At 43.3% G+C, this 23,557-nt stretch overlaps 1 protein-coding gene across 2 annotated transcripts in view; it reads right to left on the bottom strand.

Annotated features, from left to right (window-relative positions):
* Nucleotides 1-154: 154 nt before the first annotated feature.
* The window catches only part of myripb (myosin VIIA and Rab interacting protein b), a 197,537-nt gene continuing 174,134 nt past the window's right edge, over nt 155-23,557 (bottom strand). The window contains exons 5-16 of one of the 2 annotated variants that reach the window (XM_031835981.1): nt 22,052-22,132; nt 21,559-21,656; nt 21,202-21,282; nt 20,941-21,108; nt 17,709-17,883; nt 16,730-17,400; nt 15,522-16,289; nt 11,206-11,397; nt 10,702-10,863; nt 10,253-10,351; nt 10,098-10,158; nt 155-3,322 (exon numbers count right to left, since the gene is read on the bottom strand). In XM_031835981.1, the coding sequence (XP_031691841.1) occupies nt 3,282-3,322; nt 10,098-10,158; nt 10,253-10,351; nt 10,702-10,863; nt 11,206-11,397; nt 15,522-16,289; nt 16,730-17,400; nt 17,709-17,883; nt 20,941-21,108; nt 21,202-21,282; nt 21,559-21,656; nt 22,052-22,132 (2,597 nt within the window). In that variant the 3' untranslated portion in view covers nt 155-3,281. Of the gene's footprint in view, nt 3,323-10,097; nt 10,159-10,252; nt 10,352-10,701; nt 10,864-11,205; nt 11,398-15,521; nt 16,290-16,729; nt 17,401-17,708; nt 17,884-20,940; nt 21,283-21,558; nt 21,657-22,051; nt 22,133-23,557 lie in introns of both variants that reach the window. The other variant, XM_031835980.1, reaches the window with a different exon arrangement.

Below are 23,557 nucleotides of genomic sequence, written 5' to 3'. Positions count from 1 at the left end.
TCAAACGAGAAATATAAAGCTGCTCAAAATCTGAACCTTTCGGTGAATAAGCAGGTCCGTTTTTCTTACCATTGGTGAGGGATATTCTTTGTAACATAAAGTAAGACCATACTTCATTAATCCTCAAAGGTTAGGAATGATAGGAAACTCCAGAGGTCATTCAGGTGCAAACTTTATTCAATCAGTATTACACTTTTTCTCAATCAGAGCAATTTGGCACATAGAGAATCTGTATTTTTTGCCTCTTAATATTTTTCCCCGACACATGATATGGACTGCAACAAACGATTGCACATATGAGTGAATAGTCCATCAGAGGTGTGCAAAGTGAACTTCACTGCGGCCTAGGAACATAGACAGCTGGCTGCCTCCCGCAGACAACACAGAAGGATCAAGTTTATGATTGGGCAATTATCTTATGTCATATCCATTTTTTTTTTATACATATATATGGATATATATATATATATATAAACAAATTAGGAGGTGAGATAAAATATATTTTTTACAATAGAAAAATACAGGACATTGATAATAATGAACCCCTTGGCTGTGCTTCTCGAATTTTGTACATCTATTTAAAACCAGAAACATGCGTTGATACACAACACACATCCAGGAACAACGACGACATACAGGAAACGATATGCATAACCTGCTAAATGGGATCATAGGATGGATGGAAGGACTTACCAGTGGACAGTGTTCAAATATAATATAAGAGAAGTCCATAGGTATGGGAATAACCTGTGTCACTAGCTCCGGTACAGGGCGTTACATATTATTCTTATTGTCGTTTATTAGACGCTCTTATCCAGAGCAACTTCATACTGGTCCCACGTGGGAATTGAACCCACAACCCTAGCATTGCAAGTGTCATGCTCTACCAACTGAGCCACAACAGGACTACACCTGATAGGTGCGGCTTGAAGAAAGGTCAAGCTGCACGTAACAACCTGAACCAGCGCAAACGTCATACTATTTTACCTGTAATTACTAAGGAACATAATTCCTCAACACTGTATTTCATCTCCTCTATATTAATATACTATCTGATCTTTTCAATATAAAGACCAGGGCCTCTCAGAGTATCTCAAGAGTAGAAGTGCTGATCTAGGATACATTTTGTGTTGTAGATCACAATGAATATGGTTACATGGACAGGGAAAGCCTCATCCTAGATCAGCACTCCTACTCTGAGACGCTGATAAAAAACAGGCCTGGCATTCCAGACTCTCACCCCGGTCATTGGAGTAATACCAGACACTGCATCAACTGCTATTTATCACATCTCCCACGTTATCATGAATATGAATACCATCATTCCCATTAAAATCACACATTTTCCGACAATTAATGCAGGCATACATGTAAAGCACTTTGAAGAAGGAAACATGACACGGTTTCAGACTTAACTGATGAGAAAACCTTTCAGAGGAGGAGAATAAAGCCTAGGCCGGTTTCCGCCCCACTTTGTTTTAGTGAAAAGAACTGCGTAATAACAATCTTCAAAAGTACAAAAATAAAATCATGCTTTTCATGGCATTTTGTCATAAAGCCCAGTAGACTTCATTATGTATAAATCTTTACAAGATATTTAACACAACGCACAATGAATTATTGGAGCCATAGAGCACAGGAGAGAAATCAAAATGTATGCCAAATAAAGGCCACAAAGCGGAAACAAATGAAACATAAAAATAACAAGCAAAAAAAGCCATTTGACGTTGTTGTCATCTAGCAGACGCTCTTATCCAGAGACACCTACAGTTAAGTGCATTGATCTTCAGATAGCTAGTTGGGACAGCCAAATATCTCAGTCATAGTACATGTATTTTTCCTCAATAAAGTAGCTATCAGCAATGTCAGTGCTAGTAGGAAAAGAAATCCAAGTGTGAGTATTAGTTCACGCACAAATTGCCCTGTCCTTTAATCCTAGTTAATGTGTCAACCATCATCTGCAAGTTATGAACAGTCAGCAGTTCACACACCCAAGTATGCTACTGGGAAGACAGATATCAAGTAGATGGCCCTAGCTAGCAAAAAGACAGTACTAGACAACAGATAAAGACACACATGTGATGTATTACTCCTGGAGATATCAGGAGTCCTCCTAGCTGTAGAATGAAGCATATTCATTCCAAAAAAAGAAGAACGGTAAAGTTGTCATACAGAGATGTTTTTGTTTGGTTAAGAAACGTGTCCATTTATTCTAATGTCGGGCTTCTTTCGGTTCCTAAATGCTTTACATATACTTTATATAATAGGTAGACCATTTGTGTGATAAACGTTTCTTTATTTGTTCATGTAACTAAATAGGTTATTTTGGCCTTACAAAACAGACATTACATAAACTGTCATTGTGTGGGCCGAGTGTAGTGAATCTTTCTCTAAACACGGTAACTTACGCGCTAGAGTAACGAGCCCGTCTCAAAATCGCCACTGTGAAAAGATTGAGGTGTGTTTATCTGGTTACACTTCATGTCAATGATTCATTAAAGAAACAGGAGAGGACGCCAGATGTTTCTTAAAGTGGAACCTCTCATCGAAAATTCGAAAAAACGCGTCAGACCAGAGCGTCGTGAATGAGGATTGGTATCTGCTAGTTCAAGGAAAAGGATTACGTTTTGAGTCTGTACACAGAAATGATAATACAACAACAACATTGAACAGGTTCTGTAGGTGCTCGGCAATTCATCATGACATTTCATCAGTGAGAGAAACGACAACGTAATATAAAACATGGTTCAGCCTCTTTTGGGACATTCATCACAGACGTTTTCACATGGTTTTTCACATCTTCAAACACCTACAACACCCTTGCAAACAGTTAGAAGAAGAAAGAAAGACTGACAGAGGTTTTCTTATTTTCTGTACAAGGACTTTGAAGTTAGGTCTTCTTTTGACAGTAGGACAGTGAGTTGTCTCGGCGAGGAGTGTTCGTTCGCTGATTTTAAGGCAGAGACACGTCGTCTATCAATCCACCCTGTTGTGAGCGTTGTGGTGTGGTAATTACAGTGAATGAGGCCCAGGGGGCTGATGGAGTAGGTTGGGACAGGGGTTGAATGAGTCAGTCCTGGGCTGGGGGAGGCAGGGAAGGGGGTCTGGAGATATTCAGGGGGTGACTGGATGGGGCCGTGCCTGGCTGAGGAGAGCGCTGGGTGGGGTGCACAGGGCAGGTGTTGGCCCCTGCATAGCCCAAGGCAGACGCTGGATCAAGGCACTGGAGTGGAGAGACCGCGCGGGGCCCCTGAGGGACTCTTTGTGCTTTCTGTCTGTAGCTACGGATGAAGTGCTGTTACCTGCTGCTCAGGCTCCTTATCTGGAGAAAAACAAGGAAATGCATATAGAAATATATGACTTGAGCTATTCAGGTAGCTAAAGAGTGTATTCAATAGTCACAATGACAAATGAAGCTATTACACAGCATAACCATTAATGGAGTTTGCATTGCGTATACACTGAGTGTACAAAACATTAGGAACACCTTCCTAATATTGAGTTGCCCCCCACACTTTGCCCTCAGAACAGCCTCAATACATCGGTACATGGACTCTACAACGTGTCAAAACTGTTCCACAAGGATGCTGCCCCATGTGGACGCCAATGCTTCCCACAGTTGTGTCAAGTTGGCTGGATGTTCTTTGGGTGGTGGACCATTCTTGATACACACGGGAAACTGTTGAGCGTAAAAAACCCAGCAGCGTCACAGTTTTTGACAAACTCAAACCGGTGCGCCTGGCACCAACTACCATACCCAGTTGAAAGGCACAAATCCTTTGTCTTGCCCAGAGCACATATACACAATCCATGTCTCAATTGTCTCAAACCTGTCTCCTCCCCTTCATCTACACTGATTGAAATGGATTTAACAAGTGACATCAATACGGGATCATAGCTTTCACCTGGATTCACCTGGTCAATCTGTCACTTGGTAGGTGTTCCTAATATTTTATATACTCAGTGTATCTGGTAATATCTAATCAGAATTGGGCATAAAATGTAGAAGTTCCCAACACTGAGAGAGAAACAGTAAAATATTAGTCCCTTAGTTAAATAATCATTACATGATGCTCTAGTCTGGGACTCACCCACAAACAGGACCAAGGCTCGCCTGCTGAGGAGTGACGGACACCATCCTAGCTGGAGTGGTGCTCTCATCTTTTCTATCAACATAGACAGGGCTCTAATTCCTCTAGCTCCACAATGGGATAGGGTGCTGTTAGCCAGCCTGCCAGCTTAGTGGAGTCTGCCCCTAGCACAGTCAGTGTAGTCAGCTCAGTTTTCCCCATTGAGACCGTGTCTGTGCCTCGATCTAGGTCTGACAAAATTAAACACACCGTAGCAATCCCACTGGAATAAAGACCTCCTCCATTCCTGTCATTATTGAAAGAGATTGTGATCATACCTCACATCTCAAAATAGGACTACTTAATGTAAGATCCTTCACAAACTAATCACTGATTATAAATTTGATGTGATTGGCCTGACTGAAACATGGCTCAAGCCTGATGAATTTACTGGGTTAAATGAGGCCTCTCCTCCTGGTTACACTAGTGACCATATCCCCAGAGCATCACGCAAAGGCAGAGGTGTTGCTAACATTTATGACAACAAAAAAGGCTACATTTTCATCTTTTGAGGTTCTAGTCATGAATCTATGCAGCCTACTCAATCAATTTTTTATAGCTACTGTTTACAGGCCTCCTGGGCCGTGTACAGTGTTACTCACAAAGCTCCTTGAACTTCTATTGGGCCTCATAGTCATAGCAGATAATATTCACATTTTTGGTGACTTCAATATTCACAGAACTCCACAGACCCACTCAAAAAGGCTTTCGGAGCCATCATCGACTCAGTGGATTTTGTCCAACATGTCTCGGGACTTACGCATAGCCACAGTCATACCCTGGATCTAGTTTAGTCCCATGGAATAGATTTTGTGGATCTAAATGTTTTTCCTCATAATCCTGGACTATTGGGCCACCATTTTATTACATTTGCAATCAAATAATTAGCTTAGACCCCAACCAAGGATTATCAACAGCTGCACTATAAATTCTCGGACAACGCAAAAGATTCCTAGATGCCCTTGCAGATTCCCTCCACCTACCCAAGGATGTCAGAGTAGTAAAATCACCTAACTGAGGATATAAAAGTAACTTTGCGTAATACCCTGGATGCAGTTGCGCCACTAAAAGCAAAACAAAATTAAATACAGAAAATATTAGAGCCCGGAAAGAAGCTTCCAGAAAATTGGATCGGAAATGTCACTCCACCAAATTGGAAGTCTTATGACTATCTTAGAAAGTGCAATATCAAAAAGCCCTCACTGCTGCTCAATCAGCCTACTTTTCAAACCTGATTGAGGAGAATAAAAACAGTCCTAAATACATATTTGATACTGTTGCAAATCTAACTAAAAAGCAGCATCCCCAAGTGAGGATGCGCTTCACTTCAGCAATGATGAATTCATAACTTTCTTCAATGAAAAGATCATGATCTTTAGAAAGCAAATTACAGACTCCTCTTTGAATAGGTGTAGTTGTCCAAAGTCTGCACAGAACTGGCAGAACCTCAGATCAATGGAGAAACCCAAGTTTTCGTCGACACGTTTACAAAAAAAGTCATGGCCCATAAATCTTCCAACTGCCTACTTATATACTGAACATAATAAATGGCTCCCTATCCTTACGATGTGAACCAAAGTAACTTAAAGTGGCAGTAATAAAGCCTCTCCTGAGAAAGCCAAACCTTGACCGCAATTGAGTGGTTTATTTATTTATTTCTTTACTATCTGCCTATATCGAATCTCCCATTCCTCAAATTTTGTTGTTGTTGAAAAAGCTGTTGCTGAGAAACTCACTATTTCCTGAAGACAAATGATGTACAGTTGAAGTCAGAAGTTTACATACACTTAGGTTGGAGTCATTAAAACTCATTTTTCAACCACTCCACAAATTTCTTGTTAACTTCTTATGCCTGGGGGGCAGTATTAAGTAGCTTGGATGAATAAGGTGCCCCAGAGTAAACAGTTGCTAATATATGCATATTATTATTAGTATTGGATAGAAAACACTCTGAAGTTTCTAAAACTGTTTGAATGATGTCTGTGAGTATAACAGAACCTATATGACAGGCAAAAACCCGAGAAGAAATCCAAACAGGAAGTGAGAAATCTGAGGTTGGTAGCTTTTCAACACAGTTCCAGTTGAAATCCCATTGAGATATGAATGAAGTTGCACTTCCTAGGGCTTCCACTAGATGTGAACCATTTATAGAAATGTGAATGAGGCTTCTACTGTGTTGTGGGACTGAATAATAGCAGAATGAGCCATGTGTCTGGCAGTCAGCCATTTCCTGGTCACGCGCATTCCACATGATATCCACTTGCGTTTCGTTGCTCCTCAAGACACAGGAAGGAATTCTCCAGTTGGAACTTTATTGAAGATTTATGATAAGAACATCCTAATGATTGATTCTGTACTTAGTTTGAAATGTTTCTTCGACCTGTAATATAACTTTTTGAAGTTTTTGTCCGAAGTAACGCACGACCAGAACGAGCGTTTGGATATGTATACCAAACGCGCTAACAAAAGGAGGTATTTGGACAAAAATAACGGACATTATCGAACAAAACAAACATTTATTGTGGACCTGGGATTTCTGGGAGTGCATTCTGATGAAGATCATCAAAGGTAAGGGAATATTTATCATGTCATTTCTGGTTTCTGTTGACTCCAACATGGCGGCTAATTTAACTATTGTTCTGAGTGCCGTCTCAGATTATTGCATGGTTAGCTTTTTCCGTAAAGTTTTTTTGAAATCTGACACAGCGGTAGCATTAAGGAGAGGTATATCTATAATTCCATGTGTATAACTTGTATTATCATCGACAATTAAGATGAGTATTTCTGTTGAATCGATGTGGCTATGCAAAATCACTGGATGTTTTTGGAACTAGTGAACGTAATGCGCCAATGTAAACTCAGATTTTGATATAAATATTAACTTTATCAAACAAAACATACATGTATTGTGTAACATGAAGTCCTATGGGTGTCATCTGGTGATTCATTTTATCTCTATTTGTGCTTTTTGTGACTCTGGCTGGAAAATCTTTGGCTGGTAAAATGTGTGTGTTTTTCTGTGGCTTGGTGGTGACCAATCGTTTGTGGTGCTTTTGCTGTAAAGCATATTTGAAATCGTACACTGTGGTGGGATTAACAACAAGATTAGCTTTAAAATGGTATAAGATACATGTATGTTTGAGGAATTTTAATTATGAGATTTCTGTTGTTTTGAATCTGTTGTCATATCATCCCATGAACGGGATTTCAGCCCTTTAACAAACTATAGTTTTGGCAAGTCGGTTATGACATTTATTTTGTGCATGACACAAGTAATTTTTCCAACAATTGTTTACAGACAGATTATTTCACTTATAATTCACTGTATCACAATTCCAGTGGGTCAAGTGGGTCAAACGTTTACATACAATAAGTTGACTGTGCCTTTAAACAGCTTGGAAAATTCCAGAAAATGATGTCATGGCATTAGAAGCTTCTGATAGACTAATTGACATAACTTGAGTCAATTGGAGGTGTACCTGTCGATGTATTTGAAGGCCTACCTTCAAACTCAGTGCCTATTTGCTTGACACCTTTTGAGTCAAGATCACTTTCACAATCAAAAAGCTAGCCGAGATCTACCACTCAGATTTTTGGCTGGACTGACAATATTGTTATTCTCAGATCATAGTTCAAAACTCGATCTTTGATAATAAAGTTGGTGTAGCACTTGCGATGCACTGCGGACCATAAATTGAAATAATTTTTTATTTTACTTTTATTTTTACTAAAACAAAGGTCAAATCAAGACGTCAATGATCTTTAGGTCGGAAAGTTTTCGACTTGGAAGTTGGATGACCATTAAAAAAAAATTGGGATCTTGATTTTTTCTGAGTTCCCAACTCACTGAAGTCGGAAGTCGGAGATTTCCGAGTTCCCAATTGTTTTGAACATTCCTCCAGTGAGACTAACCAGAGAGGGTACACCTCTTCCTACCCGATGACGAAACTTGAGTCGCACCGCATCTGTCTCAGTCATGCTCAAAGTTATGTTGTACCTATGACCAGAGAAAGTGAAACATTCCTCTATATTAAAATGGACACGACAAGCTGCTAATAATAATAAAACTGCAGGGCTAATGATACACTTGGCTACTCATTCATTGCAGCGCAAGTACGGAGAATCGCGTTTTATGTTTTGTAATAGTGTTGAACCGTGTTTTGAGCTATATAAAAACAAATGTGAACTCACTCATGAAGTTAATAAATCGTATATAGGCTAGTATAACACTTTGCTGGTGCTGGGGTCGTAGAAGCTCTATAGGTACGGTGATTTGAGCGATCCTATTGGCCAGCGCAGTAGGAGCACTCGGTTAAGCCACAGATGTCCCGGTCCACCGGGTAGGCGGAGTCAATCTTTTCAGAAAAATGAAATGGTTAAAAATGGAAACACTTTGTTTGCCGTGCGCAGGGCTTCTGAATTAAGTGCACCTACCGCCTTCAGCGCAACACCCCCCCCCCCAAAAAAGAAGGGAAAAAAAGAAGGAGCGCAAGCCTTTATCGTTGGCGACTACTGTTTTTATTTAGAGAATGGACACCCAAAATGGTCTACGCAGAAAAGTTTTTGCCTGGTGTTCCTCAAGGTTCTGTTTTTTTTAGGACTTTTGTTTTCACTATATACGGTGAGGGAAAAAAGTATTTAATCCCCTGCTGATTTTGTATGTTTGCCCACTGACAAAGACATGATCAGTCTATAATTTTAATGGTAGGTTTATTTGAACAGTGAGAGATAGAATAACAACAACAAGAAGAAACGCATGTCAAAAGTGTTATAAATTGATTTGCTAACTGATATTTACTCCTGAGGTGCTGACCTGTTGCACCCTCTATAACCACTGTGATTATTATTTGACCCTGCTGGTCATCTATGAACATTTGAACGTCTTGAAGAGGGATCTAGCGTTAATGGCCCTGTATTCCTATAATTGCCACCGATACATCCAGAAGAGGAATCGCCAGCCCTCAGAGCCTTGTTCCTCTCGAGCTTTCTTCCTAGGTTCCTGCCTTTCTAGGGAGTTCTTCCTAGACACTGTGCTTCTACATCTGCATTGCTTGCTCTTTGGGGTTTTAGGCTGGGTTTTTGTAACAGCACTGTGTGACATCTACTGATGTAAAAAATGGCTTTAGAAATACATTTGATTGACTGATTGTCTAATGAGTCTCTTTCAAAAGATGCACCGTCGACCCCTGTCTGAAATCAATGCTTTATGACTATATGAGACTTCTTTGATTTAGCCTCTGTTGTGTTGTACTTGGAAAGTAAAGGCTAAAACAGAGTGATTTCATTGACCATGTGGAAAAGCTGCTTGTTGGTGTCCCAAAAAAAAGAGAAAACCCTGATTAATAATTAATGAATTATTAACATGAAAAGAAGCGTGCCCCCATTGGTTAATGGCGCAGCCGTCCGATTCGTCTCCTATTCTGTGTGCTCCTTCTCTCGTTCCTAATGGAACCTCTCTCTTTCCTTTCTATATCTTCCCTCTCTACCTGGTACACTTAGCCTGGCATCCATTCAACCTCTTCCTTTAGATCCAAATGTGATGTTAGTCTTCTAAGTGTGAACACAAAATCTTTCTGCCAAGCCAATGTCCGCACATGAAAAAAGGGTGCGTTATTCTGTGGAGCAGACAACATTGCGTTGCCACAGTGACGTCAGCCCGCGATCGATGCAACGCGCACATCAAAGCGTAAAGAGGGTGTGAGTGTATTTTCAAACTCCCGAAAGGGAAAAAAAACTTCTCATTGTGACAGTGTGACATTACACAGTCTGAAAAACGTAGGATTTTTTGTAGTGACAAAGTTTGGGTCTTTTTTGCGACCTGGTACCTTTTTCTATCATCAAGGGGAGCCAATCCTAGAAACTCCATTTAACAAAAGTAGGAAAAGTAAATGGATTAAATAGAACATTTAACATTGTTCAACAGCAAAAAGGTTTCCTTTGTGATCATTTCAACAAGTTGTCCGTTACCTTTGACCGGAGGGGCAGGTAGTTTTCTCCTCTGTTGGCGTGATGTGTCAAGGGTTTGAGGCTGCAGAGTGACAGATCAGTACGGTGAATACAGTGGCCATATGAGGGTGTAGCTGTGTGTAATAATTGTATGGTGGAAATATACTACAGTATACCGTAGGTTTTGGCTTGGAGAAGTTGGAGAAACGATTGCAGGCGGTGACATTCAGTCCAGCTGTTTTTAGAGATAATATCCTCTCCTCGATGTCTGATACCTGGAGGAGAGAGATTCCAAATGATTCCGAAAATAAAAACGACATTTGCTGTAGATGTAGTGTAGAGTACATCAAGGCTCAGGTTAATTTAATGAATGAATGAATCAGGTTCATTTAGAAGACACCATTAGAATACAATTACACATTGCTACATTCTCTCCAGTCTCCACATTAAAACCTGCATTCTTACAGGACCATCAAACATTGGTTGCATTCCATCCCCAACACATTGCCACATCATCAACTGCACAGTTGGGCAAGCATCACATCTGACCTGCGTCTGCAATGTAATCAGCATGGAATGCAGTCATAGAAACAACTGGGCGTTTGGATATGAATGGACCCCCTACCTGGAGCTCAGACTGCTGCACCTGGGCGGCAGCAGTGGCCACCTGGTCCTCCAGGAAGGCCAGGTCTCTGTCTGAGGTGCCACTGCTGATGCCTCGGGCCACCTTCTCCAGGTCCCCCAGTGCCCCCTCCAGGCCATACACCGCCCCCGCAGCCATGTACACCTACAGGGACAAGTCACGTGTTACAGGAAAGGTCAATGGGCACAGGTGCTGAGCATAACAATGTTGGGGACCCACAGGGCTCTATCCTTGGGCCTTTCTGGTTTAGTCTTTACAGGTGGTAGTCACTATATGGTCATGCTAAGATGGACAAAAGTGGCTGAGATAGTGAGTTCAGATGAGTAAGTACACATATGCTATTTACTCTTTTTTTAAATCTAGGGTTATGGTGGAGGTTAAGATAAGGATTAAGTTTAGGGTTTAGAAAGCGCTGCATTTGGTCCTTTCTAGCATGGCCAGATAGCGACCACCAACATTGAGATGTATGTAGGCACTGGGTCTTACGTTTTCCTCCATCTTGGTGAGTTTCTGGTCCAGCTTCCTGGTCTCTAAGTTGCTGAGGAAGGACTCAGACGCGCTCATGCACTCAGAGGGGGTGACACTATCGCCCCCCGCCTCACCAATCAGTTCCTCTGTGGCGTTGAGCACCTTCAGTACCTCTGTGGTGATACTGCATAGCGATGCGGCCGAGTACTTCTGCTCAACACACACACACGTGCACACACACGTCAAGACACACACACACACCACATACACACACAAAGACATGCCACATAGAAACAGACACACAACACACACAGAGATACGAGTTAGACACACACAGGCACGAACTTGACTATCATTAGAGGGTACAAACAAATATGGAACAGTCAAGAGGAGAGTCGTAACAGGGTCCAAGTTTACAGCATGGTCCTCAATGACACACAGAGCTTTTACACCTCCAATCAGTGCAGCACACACACACATCGTCACTTCTCATGTCAACCTGCAAGGAGCAATCAGGTGGAGGACGAAGAGTGTGACGCTTCATGTGGAAGAGGAGGGGAGCTGTTGACCTTTATTACTAGATTCCAGGTCATGGATTCCAGGTTTATTACTAGATTCCAGGTCATGGATTCCAGGTTTATTACTAGATTCCAGGTCATGGATTCCAGGTTTATTACTAGATTCCAGGTCATGGATTCCAGGTTTATTACTAGATTCCAGGTCATGGATTCCAGGTTTATTACTAGATTCCAGGTCATGGATTCCAGGTTTATTACTAGATTCCAGGTTACCTAACAGAGTTACAATTACTTTATTTACATTTTCCTCTACCAAACCACTAGAAAAGTAGAAAATGTGAGAAAACACGATAAGTAAAAGTGCAGTCTCGAACCTACAAGACTAACAAACAACACCCCTGCTGTAAAGTACAAACAAGTACATCTGAATGGATGAAAAGGTGAGAGGGATGAGGGAAAAGGAGAGAGATCGATGTAATTCAATAATGAGATAAACCTTGGCTTGAAGCTTTGATCTGTGGGACTAACAAGTGCATTGATCCACACCCCTTTCTCTCTCTCTCTTTTTAAGACGCGTTAGCTAGCTAGCGACGTACGTGGGCTTGAAAGGAAGTGTGTATAGTGTGGGTGGTAAGGGGTGGCACTCGAGTGGGAGACGAGAGGAGATGAGAGGCGGCTCCTTTTGAACACTCAGAGGTGACTTAGAGAGCAAAGAGCGAGAGGGAAAGATTTCAGGTACCAACTGAGTACGTAGATGACTAATGGGAGCCGCAGGTTTGGTCGTCACCTATAGTACATTACCAATATACATCATTATCACACGGCTCCAACACACGGCTCCATTTCCTACTGCGACATATGTGTTTAGAAAGCGCTTTTAGAAACTGCATCCAACTTATAACAGCTTATACATATAATATACATTTTACGGACAAAATGTATTTTCCAATAGTTATCTTTTGTTTGTTTTTAATCCAATCCTTCAGCTACCCTCAACCCCTCCCATCTATCCCTGTAGACCATCCAGTTTGATTTCTATTTGCCATATATTTTTTACCTGTGCTTTGTAGAAGCACCCTTGGCAGCGATTACAGCTGTGAGTCTTTCTGGGTAAGTCTATAAGAGCTTTCCACACCTGGATTGTGCAACATTTGCCCATTATTATTTTCAAAATTCTTCAGGCTCTGTGAAATTGGTTGTTGATCATTGCTAACCATTTTTATCAGGTCTTTCCATAGATTTTCAAGCAGATCTAAATCAAAATTGTAACTCGGCCACTCAGCAACATTTACTGTCTTCTTGGTAAGCAATTCCAGTGTAGATTTATGTTTTAGGTTATTTATCTCCCAGTGTCTGGTGGAAAGCAGACTGAACTAGGTTTTCCTAGAATCTTGACTGTGCTTAGCTCAATTCTGTTTTTCTTCTACCCAGTCCATAACCATTACAAGCATACCCATAACATGATGCAGCCACCAATATGCTTGAATATATGGAGCGTGGTACTTAGTAATGTATTTTATTGTATTTGCTCCAAATCAGGACAAAAAGTGAATTGCTTTGCCACATTTATTGCAGTATTACTTTAGTGCCTTGTTTGCAAACAGGATGCATGTTTTAGATTTTTTTTTTTATCTGTACAGGATTTGCTATTTTCACTGTCAATTGGGTTCGTATTGTGGAGTAACTACAATGTTGTTGATCAATCATTAAACGCGAACTGTTTTAAAGTGACCATTGGCCTCACGGTGATTCCCTGAGCAGTTCTCTTCCTCTCTGGCAACTGTGTTAGGAAGGATGCCTGTATCGTTTTAGTGACACGGTGTATTGATAATAACTTCACTGTGCTCAAAGGGATATTCAATGTCTGCTTTAAAAAAAATACCCATCTACCAATAGGTACCTTTTTTTGTGAGATATTAAAATTTGAAATTCACTGCTCGACTGAGGGACCTTACAGATAATTGTATGTGTGTGGTACGGAGGTGAGGCAGTCATTCAAAAAACACATTCAATACTATTATTCCACACATAGTGAGTCCATGAAACTTATTATCTCTTGTTGGACACCAACAAGCAGCTTTTCCACATGGTCTCTTGTTAAGCAAATATTTACTCGTGAACTTATTTAGGTTGAATATTTATTCACTCAAGACATTTCAGCTTTTCATTTTTTATTAATTTGTAAAAATTTCTAAAAACATAATTACACTTTTACATGATGGCATATTGTGTTTAGGCCAGTGACCAACAATCTAAATTTAACCCATTTTAAATTCAGGCTTTAACACAACAAAATGTGGAATAAGTCAAGGGGTGTGAATACTTCCTGAAAGCACAGTATGTCAAAGTGTGTCAAATATGTAAGTTGAAAACACTGCGACTGCGTGATGTTCCGGAGACATCCTTAACGACACATTTTAATTTGCAGGGCATCACCTGTGAAATCTTATGTGAAAAATATCCACGTGAAACTTCATATGAAATATCATCACATGAGAAGTGTTCAAAAACCACATGTGAAAGGTTATGTGATAACGTGAAAATCCACATGTGAAACATCACGTGAAATAAAATGAGACATTAGGCAAAACGTGACAATTTCACGGGAATTAATGTGATTTCCACATATGAAATCATGTGGTTTTTCCGTAAGGGTACAAGCTAATGCAGTCGGCCTTTTATGTCTAAATTGAATACAGCACCATCAGCTTTTCACTCATGACTCCATCTAGTGGCTTTGAATAACAATTATACCTGATTGTGTCCAGAAGTCCCTAAAATAGACCACATCTAGATAAGAGCAAACCTACGTCCCAAAGTACACTATTCCCACACGCACTGGTTAAAAGTAGTGAACTATATAGGGCATAGGGTGCTATTTACGACACAACTGAAGTAAATCAGAGGGAGAGAGCGTGACTAATATCACGATGGCCCCTGACAAAACAACCATGTTTCACTTGATGATGCCTTACTGGTGACAGAGTGTCTAAGAATAGTAAGAAGTGAATCATCAGATAGACGCAGTGAGTGTGTGTTAGTGTGCGTTGTCCACCACAGCAATCTGATTAATTTGATTGTTTTGGGGTTGCATCACGTGAATGTTAAGATTGCGACTGTGGTTAGTCATGTCGCATACATGGTGTGTGTGTGTGTGTGTGTGTGTGCGCATGTGTGATGTCCTGACTGACTGTGTTATAGAGACAGTAAATCTCACCTGCTGTAAAAGAGAGGAGAGTAACTGTAGCCTCTGCTGTAGTTCCACCCCATTCTGTCTCTCGCGACAGACAGACATGCGCGGACGGACAGATGGACGGACAGAAAGACAAAGGAGAAAGGGAGACGGGGGGGGGGGGGGGGTATCGAGAGAAACGGGAGAAAGACAGATGTGGGACACGGATGGCACAGAAAGATGTGGATGAGAGAAGAGGTGAGAACGAGGAGGGAGGAAGAGGTTCGGGATGAGTAGAAGGTACAGCCAGAAGAAAGGGAGGGAAAATAAAGGAGTGACCGAGAGAAACGAGATAAAGGAGAAACAGAGAGTTTAAGATAAGAGTAAAGATAACTCAGGGTAGCCGCCTGCGGTGTTTAGGTGACGACACAAACAGGACATACAGGTCATGTATGATAGGCTAAAGCCATAGAGATGTACTAAAGAGCTCATCTCCTATCTTTTCCCATGCTAAAACAGGCTTTGGGCCAAACATCCCTATCCAAGTATCCATATCCCTATCCTTAGATTTAGCCCTCTTTCCAACTCTATGGCTAAAGCTAAATATGAAACAAAGACCTCCTATTCTGCCTCTCTCTGCTCACCTGTCCGTCACACAGCACCCCTTCCTGGATAGATGGGGTAATTGCAGGCGAGGAGGGGGTGGATCCTGTCTTTTGGTTTCGGTCTTCCACTTCTTCCCCCTTTCTTTCGGTCTCTCTGTCCACCTCTTTTCTCTGTAGTCTCTTACTTTGCCTGTTCTTCTCCACTGTCTTATTTTCCCTGCCATCTACTTTCTCTTCCAAACTCTTTCCTCCTCTCTCCAACCTCCTCTCCTTCACTCTCTCCTCCTGTCTCAATGTCAGACTTTCCCTTAGTCGCTCTCTCTTTTTCAGTTCCAGCCCGTTCACTGACTCCGACGTCTCTCGCTTCGTCCTATCCCTACTTTTACTGCTCTGTCTCTCACTTTGTCCCTGGGGATCTCGCTCTCTCTCAATCTGCCTCAGCTTCTCTTTCTGTCTGTCACTTTCTCTGTCTCTCTTTACGGGACTTTTGATTGGCTCATCCTCGGACGAGCTCGCTGCTTCCTCGCTGCTGGCTCGTCCAACCAGCTGGCCCAGTTTGGAGTAGAGCTCCTGCTCCAGTGTGTCTCCCGAGCCGGGCCCAGAGCTGCTGGGGGACAGGGGGCCAGGGGCAGGGGCCATGCAGTTAGGGGAGCTGGGGGCCGCAGAGTTAGGGGCCACAGTGTCCTGGTTCTTGGGCTCGGGGGTCATGACCGCAGAGGAGATCTCGGGCACGGGCCCCACGTCAGGCCCAGGCATCTCCTCACTCATGCCACTCTTCAGCAGGGCGTTCAGCAGGAAACTGTTCTCCTACGGGCGGAGATGGAGAGAAAGACAGAATGAAAGAGAGAGCAATAGGGAGACCTTCATGCTTATCTCCCTCCATATGAAAAAGCATTGTCCTTTCCTGCCACCTAGTGGTGTACTAATGTTTCCCAACAGTCTCATGAGGGTTGACTAAAGGACTACACTTTTTTTTCTGTTGTTGTTGTTGAGATTTATAACAACTAGAATGAGGTGTAGTAAAGGTGATTAAAACAACTCTGTACCTACTACTGCCAATGAGAAGAGATTGGCGAAGCTGCTACACGTGCCATATCTTTACATTGACATTTTTGTGGTTTAGCAGACACTGTCAGCCAGAGAGATTTCCAGTCAGTGCATTCAACCAAGCTAGATAAGACAACCACATATCACAGTCATTGCAAGTAAAACCTTCCTCAAGGCTTTGTGAGTGAATGTCCTCCCACCTGTGCAGATGACGAATAAAGGGGTTGTGTGTGTGTCTGTGCGTGGGCCTGGTTCCCCGCCAGCTCCCTCTTGCTCTTCCTGCGTCTCCGCGACCTCCTGACGTGGTTGCTTTGCCCACTGTCCCCCGTCACCTTGGGGTTAAAGTTCACATCCAGCGCCTCCGGGTGGAGCGAGTACAAAGGGAGGTTCTGGTGTTGATGCTGATGATGGTGGTACTGAGCTTGCTGGGGATGAAGATACGGGTCCTGGTTAGGGCCTGTCTTCTTCATTACGTTCTGGAGGGGTTTGCCGGGTCGGGTGGGGGGTACAGAGGAACACTCTGAGTCAGAGTTGAGGGTCTCTGTGTTGGTGTACTGGCCCGAGGAGGGCGAGGTGACCGGGAGGTGGACCGGTGTGTACGTCCACTCAGGGTCGTGCTGAGAGTCCGTGTAGTACGTCTCGTCGGAGAGTTTCCCTTGGAACTGGCGGAGTGCGGCCCCCCAGCCCCCCTTGTCGTCCTCCTGGTCGGATTCGGGGCCCATCTCGTCGTAGGCCGAGACCACATCGGACTCCTTCTCCAGGACGCTGAACACCAGAGACTTTCTCTTGGTCAGCAGGCTGGGACGGGAGTGCTGAGAGCTCTGCAGAGCGATCCAGTTACCGTCCGGGCTCTGCAGCACCGAGGACGCACCTGTACATACAGGCACAGATAAACATATCTAGAGCTTTACGTAGGTGACAAACACAGCATTCTTCCTGGGAGTGCAACGGTATGGAATTGTCCTGTTGCATGGAACATGTTTGACTGTACAGAGAGACGTGACAGTACTGACGTGTCTTTGCATGTAAAACGTGACAGTATGGACATGTCTCTCTGGATTGAGCGTAGAGCGTTATATTGTGCGACAATAACGGAGGATTTTGCTCTGGGCGTCTCTAATGTGTGTGTGTGTGCGCGACTGTATCAGGGATCCATGTTTCAGTGTGTGTCTTACTTACTGGAGTTGTCCAGGCGGTCCACACTCTTCCAGCTGGGCAGTGAGGAGGCCCTAGCGGTCTCCTTCTTCAGAGAGGCGTAGTCCTGTACCCCTTCACCTCCCCCCGCCCCTACTAGTGCCTCGGTGTTCTTCTCTGGAGAATCGTCACTGGTCAGGGAGAACGCAGACCGCGACCTCTGTGCGCGCACACACACACACACGTAAATGATAGACCACAACACTTTAAAAACAACAAGTGCTGAAAAGGTGACACAGAATGATGAATTTTGGCCCTACCAGCCAAGGAAAGCTTCAAATGTAACAGGCACAGTGGCAACATTTTGTTCCGGGGAGGAATTTTCCCCACACTCCAGTTCCAGCTTAGGTGCAAAAGATTAGCTTGGTTTGTTTGGGTGGCAATGTGGATACCACTGACCACAGCCTGGTCTTCACTGATCCAACTGAACTGGTCGTTTGGTAAAAATCTCAGAAGGTATTGTAATGTAAATGGTAACTGGAGTTTGTGTTCTTCCGGCATCCTGGTACATTGTAAGATTGACTTTCAGGTTACGTCCCAAATGGCACCCGATTCCCAACAAAGTAGTATACTATAGGGAATAGGGTGCCATTAAGGGATGCACTGCCAGTCCAATGGATGTAATTCATATAAAGAGTCTGCAGGGGGCACCAGAGAACTACAATCTGGGTACCAGAGAACTACAATCTGGGCACCAGAGAACTACAATCTGTGTATCAGAGAACTACAATTACAAACAAAAAACAGTGTATGAATAACTAATCTCAACCAAATACTACTAAATCTCTCCTTACGGACGTACATACACACACACACACACTCACTCTGCGCTCATTCATAGGCAGAGTGTGTGTGTGTGTGAGTGAGTAAGTGTGACTGTATGTGAATGCCATGTATGTGTGTATGTGGGCGCCTGTGTTTGTGTCTGCGCACACTTTGTGTGTGTGTGTGTGCTGTGTGTGTGCCTGGATGTGTGTGTTTGCAGAGCATTTATAAAGGGAACCCATCCCTCTGTGGGCCAGGGCGTGGAGGAGAATCTCTGTGTATTTCTGCAGGACTTTGATCATGGTTGAGTGTAACAGACAGACTGGGACAGGAGACGGGCTGGGAACGTAGCTTTGATTCCACACTGCTGCGCCTGCCTCACACACACGGGACGATAACAAATCTCAGCCAGGTCCCCGCTGACTTCCCCTGTGAAACACTGCCAGGTGTGTGTGTGTGTGTGCGTGTAGAGCTGCTGTATAGCTCACAGGTACAAACAGGTTACACAGCCCTCAGGAGAGGACCATTCATGGGAAAATCTGCCAGCACATTTAAAGTAATTACATTTGTTCTTTGCCAGACCTCAACCCTGTCTGTCCCCATATCTCCTCACTTAAGGCCAAGAATTCCCTGCCCTGACCAGGGAAAAACTCTGGGTCCTAGTCATACCCCAAAGTTCCAGGCCCTACCTACAGGCTATATATAAGGGCCCAGTTTTTCCTGGGTCAGGTCGAATGGTCAGGACAAAGGTTAGGGTAGTGTAGGTAGTGAAGCTTAAGCTTGTCGCATGCTTCCCACTCAAAACAGTTCATGCACATATTATGACAAATTGTGGTTAGGTTTTTGTTAGTTTTGGTGTTCAGCAGGGTTTATTTTCAGATGTTCAAGCACAGAACAAGTCGTAGTTGAGTAGACAAAGTATACGCCCCTTTGTCGGTGATTGGTCAACAGAACTACTCCTAGTATGAGTGGAAACTATGGACGGGATTCTTCAATGAAATGTTGTCAGTCAACATGAGACAACCATTTTTTTTTTACTTGAGAAATACTGGCCCAAACATTTGACCTAAACGTAAAAACCCAGCCCCTATTGAATACACAGTGGGATATTGGTTATGTTGCACTTCCTAAGGCTTCCACTAGATGTCAACCGTCTTTAGAAATTTGAATTGGGCTTCTACTGTATTGTGGGGCCGGATGAGAGCTCTTTGAGTCAGTGGTCTGGCAGAGAGCCAGGTCCTGGTCATGCGCATTTCACATGATAGCGACCTGCGTTCCATGGTATTTCTACAGACAATGGAATTCTCCGGTTGGAACGTTATTGAAGATTTATGATAACATCCTAAAGATTGATTCTATACTTAGTTTGACAAGTTTCTTCGACCTGTAATATAACTTTTTGAAGTTTTCGTCCCACGTTCGGCTGGACCTGCACAAGCGTTTGGATTTGTGTACTAAACGCACTAACAAAAGTAGCTACTTGGACATAAATAATGGACAATATCGAACAAAATGTTTTTTATTGTGGAACTAGGATTCCTGGGAGTGCATTCTGATGAAGATCATCAAAGGTAAGGGCATATTTATAGTGTTATTTCTGATTTCTGTTGACTCCAACATGGCAGATATATATTTTTCTTTTCTGAGCGCCGTCTCAGATTATTGCATGGTTTGCTTTTTCCGTAAAGTTTTTTTGAAATCTGACACATAGGTTGCATTAAGGAGAGGTATATCTATATTTCCATGTCTAACAATTGTATTTATCGACATTGATAATGAGTATTTCTGTAAAATGATTTCTGTGGCTCTCTGCAATATCACCGGATGTTTTTGGAACTAGTGAACGTAACGTTCCAATGTATACCGAGATTGTTTTATATAAATATGAACTTTATCAAACAAAACATACATGTATTGTTTAACATGAAGTCCTATGAGTGTCCTCTGATGAAGATCATCAAAGGTTAGTGATTATTTTTATCTCTATATGTGCTTTTTGTGACTCTTCTCTTTGGCTGGAAAAATTGCAGAATTTTTCTGTGAGTTGGTGGTGACCTAACAATCGTTTGTGGTGATTTCACTGTAAAGCCTATTTGAAATCGGACACTGTGGTGGGATTAATAACAAGAGTACCTTTAAAACGGTATAAGATACATGTATGTTTGAGGAATTTTAATTATGAGATTTCTGTTGTTTTGAATTTTGCGCCCTGCACTTTCACTGGCTGTTGTCATATCGATCCCGTTCACGGGATTGCAGCCCTAAGAATGTACTGTACTGTAGTGTAATGTACTGTAGTGCAGTGTAACATAGCATAGCGTAGTGTAGTGAAACATAGCATATCGTAGTGTAACGCAGCGTTGAGCATGGTAGCGTAGTGTAGCGTAGCTTAGTACATGGTAGCGTAGTGTAAGGTAGTGTAGTGTAGTGAGGGCTTCCTAACCAGACTGACCCAGAGGGAATAGGAACTCTTGAGGTGGGCCTGGTTGGCCTGGGCCAGGGTGCTGTGAGGGGGCTGGCTGGTGGAGGACATCTCACTGCCCTGGGGCTGGCCCTGGCTCTGGGGCCAAACAAAGTCATACTCTGTCTGCATCTCTGAACGCTTCCTCCTCTGGATGATCTGGGAGAGGAAAGGAGAGGAGCGGAGCAAGAGCGAGAGAGAGAGGGCAATGTTAGATGTGACCGAAAACTCCACACCAGACTCTAGACGTACTTTTTGTACGATGGTCGTGGCAAGTTCCTCTATAAGCTCCTCTTTGTGGTCCCGTAGGTAGCGAGCCTCATTCTGCTTCTCCTGCAACACAGAGACATCAAAGCCTGGTCAGAACTACAGAAAAACAAGCACCAAAACCCCCAAAAAAAGAGACATGGTGAGAGACAGAAGAAATTACTTATTTTTTACTGTTATTGTTGTCATTATCTCACGTCGCTTTAGCAACAGTGGCCTTGTCATTCATGCTAATAAAGCTGATCTGAATCTGAGCGAAACAGAGAGAAAGAGAGAGAGTGAGACAGAGAGAAATAGAGAGAGGGAAACAAACACACACACACACCAGGACTATTGTCTCACCAAGCTGTCAGTAAATTCCTCTGCCTTGGCGATGGCTTCCTCTATGGCCTCCTCAGCAACACGCAGGGCAACAGTGAGGGTCTCTGCCATGCTGTGTCCTGCAAACAAACACACACACACACACACACACGTTTACTTGCAGCCCTTCAGGAGCAGATTTAATTACAGATATATCTGCTTGTGCAGAGCAAAGTGGTTTGTTTACAGGCTAATGTCAGGGCTGTGGTGATTCACACACAAGTGGCCGACTGGGAGGGTCACAGACCTCTTGACCAAGAGGACCATGCAGTGGGTGTGTAGTACAACACCCCCTACGATAATGCTGTGTCATGCGGTGGGTATATGTAATGTGCTAGCCTATTGAAACAGATATACATGCTACAAATGACGCTTATTAATTTGTTGGTTTCCATGGGTGTATGCCAAATGGCACCCCATCCCCTGTGTAGTGCACTACTTTTGACCAGGACACCACCTATATGGGGTTGTGTACCTTCACTCTGCCTGTAGAAGGTGGAGTCACTGCCACACACGCTGCCATCGTTGCCATTGCTTCCGTCGTGAACACTGCTTTCTGCGGGGGACACAGAGACGCAGGTACAATAACAACACACCTAATATATAGAGAGTCTTTTATCCAAAGCGACTTACAGTCGTGCGTGCATACATCGTCGTACTGGTAGCCCCAGCTCGGGAATCGAACCCACGATCCTGACATCACAAGGGCCATGCTCTACCAACCGAGCCACACGGGACCGCCAGAGGAGGGGTTAGAGGTCAGCATCGGTTGTACTGGGAGGAACCTTGGCTCACGCTGAGAGAACCTCTCATCACCCTCATCAGCAGAGGAGAGCAATGATATGAGACAGGAGCAAAGAGCAGAGAACCTGTGCGACGGCTTCAATTCATTTGAACCTATCCGTGAACCCTTTTTTGTGTGTTTGCCTGTCTAGTGTCGTCTCTTCATAAACCACACCGCTTTAGCGCAGAGGGCCATTTGGTGGCGGATGTGTCCCATAGGGCTATCTGTTTTCTCCAGGAGGTCTTTCATCAACTCTTTATTTCCTCTCATGGGACAAATCAACTTCCTCCAATTAGCAGCTTAGAGCCACAGCACTGGGAATATGACTGTTGTCACAGCTGAAGTTATCACCCTGCCATAGCCTGTGCCCCCGAAGGACTGAACTATGTGTGTGTGTGAGGGGGGGGGGGGTGTTGGGGCTGTGATGGCTTTCACGGTGACACAAAGCACTCAGGAGTCACGGCAGGCCACTAGGAATGATGTCTGTGTGCAGTGAGGCTGAAAGTGACATTTCGAGCCCGGCAAAGAGACAGTACTAGATTTGCTTGTGTTGGTCTGTCTATCTGTCTGTAGTGGGACTCTGCTTGGTCGGGCACAGGACAGGTTGCCTTGTGTTTTAAAATACTTAGTCCCCTCTTGGCTTGGGTTAGGGTTAGGGAGTAGTTAGGGAGTAGTCAGTGGGAATGGTCTTTCAGTTCTTCTTTGATCAAGACAAGAACACCCAATGATACGGGTGGACTCCTGGACTCATGACAAATATTGTGTGACTAGGGTGCGTGGCGGGCGGGTTGAATGAAGAGAAACAATACCTTCGAAAATCCATAAATGTATAATTATTGCGCAATTTCTATAGGCTACCTTGAGGTTTTTCTTTCATTATTGTAGGCCATCTGGTATTACTGCATGAGCCTAAACTTGAGGGTTTAACTGTATGTGTGCCAAATAGCCTACATAGCCAACCTCCAAATAATGCTTTTGGGGAGGGCAGAAAACGTTCACGTCAAAATCCACAGAGGGAAAAAAGGACATTGTCGAAGTTTAATTCAATAACACAAAAGCTGCGGAAGCTATTGAAAATAAAGAAAAGGGAGGACCAGAAAAGTCATGTTTGGAAAAGATTTGATGAAGTGGTAAGAGACGACGATAGCAGTACCGGCTGTGTTATGAATGAGTCCTAGGGCACGTCTAGGGAACTGT

The sequence above is a fragment of the Oncorhynchus kisutch genome, linkage group LG11, assembly GCF_002021735.2.
Source record: "Oncorhynchus kisutch isolate 150728-3 linkage group LG11, Okis_V2, whole genome shotgun sequence".
Classification (NCBI taxonomy): domain Eukaryota; kingdom Metazoa; phylum Chordata; class Actinopteri; order Salmoniformes; family Salmonidae; genus Oncorhynchus; species Oncorhynchus kisutch.
Note: the sequence above shows the minus strand (reverse complement) of the source record. Positions and strands in the feature narration are given on the sequence as shown.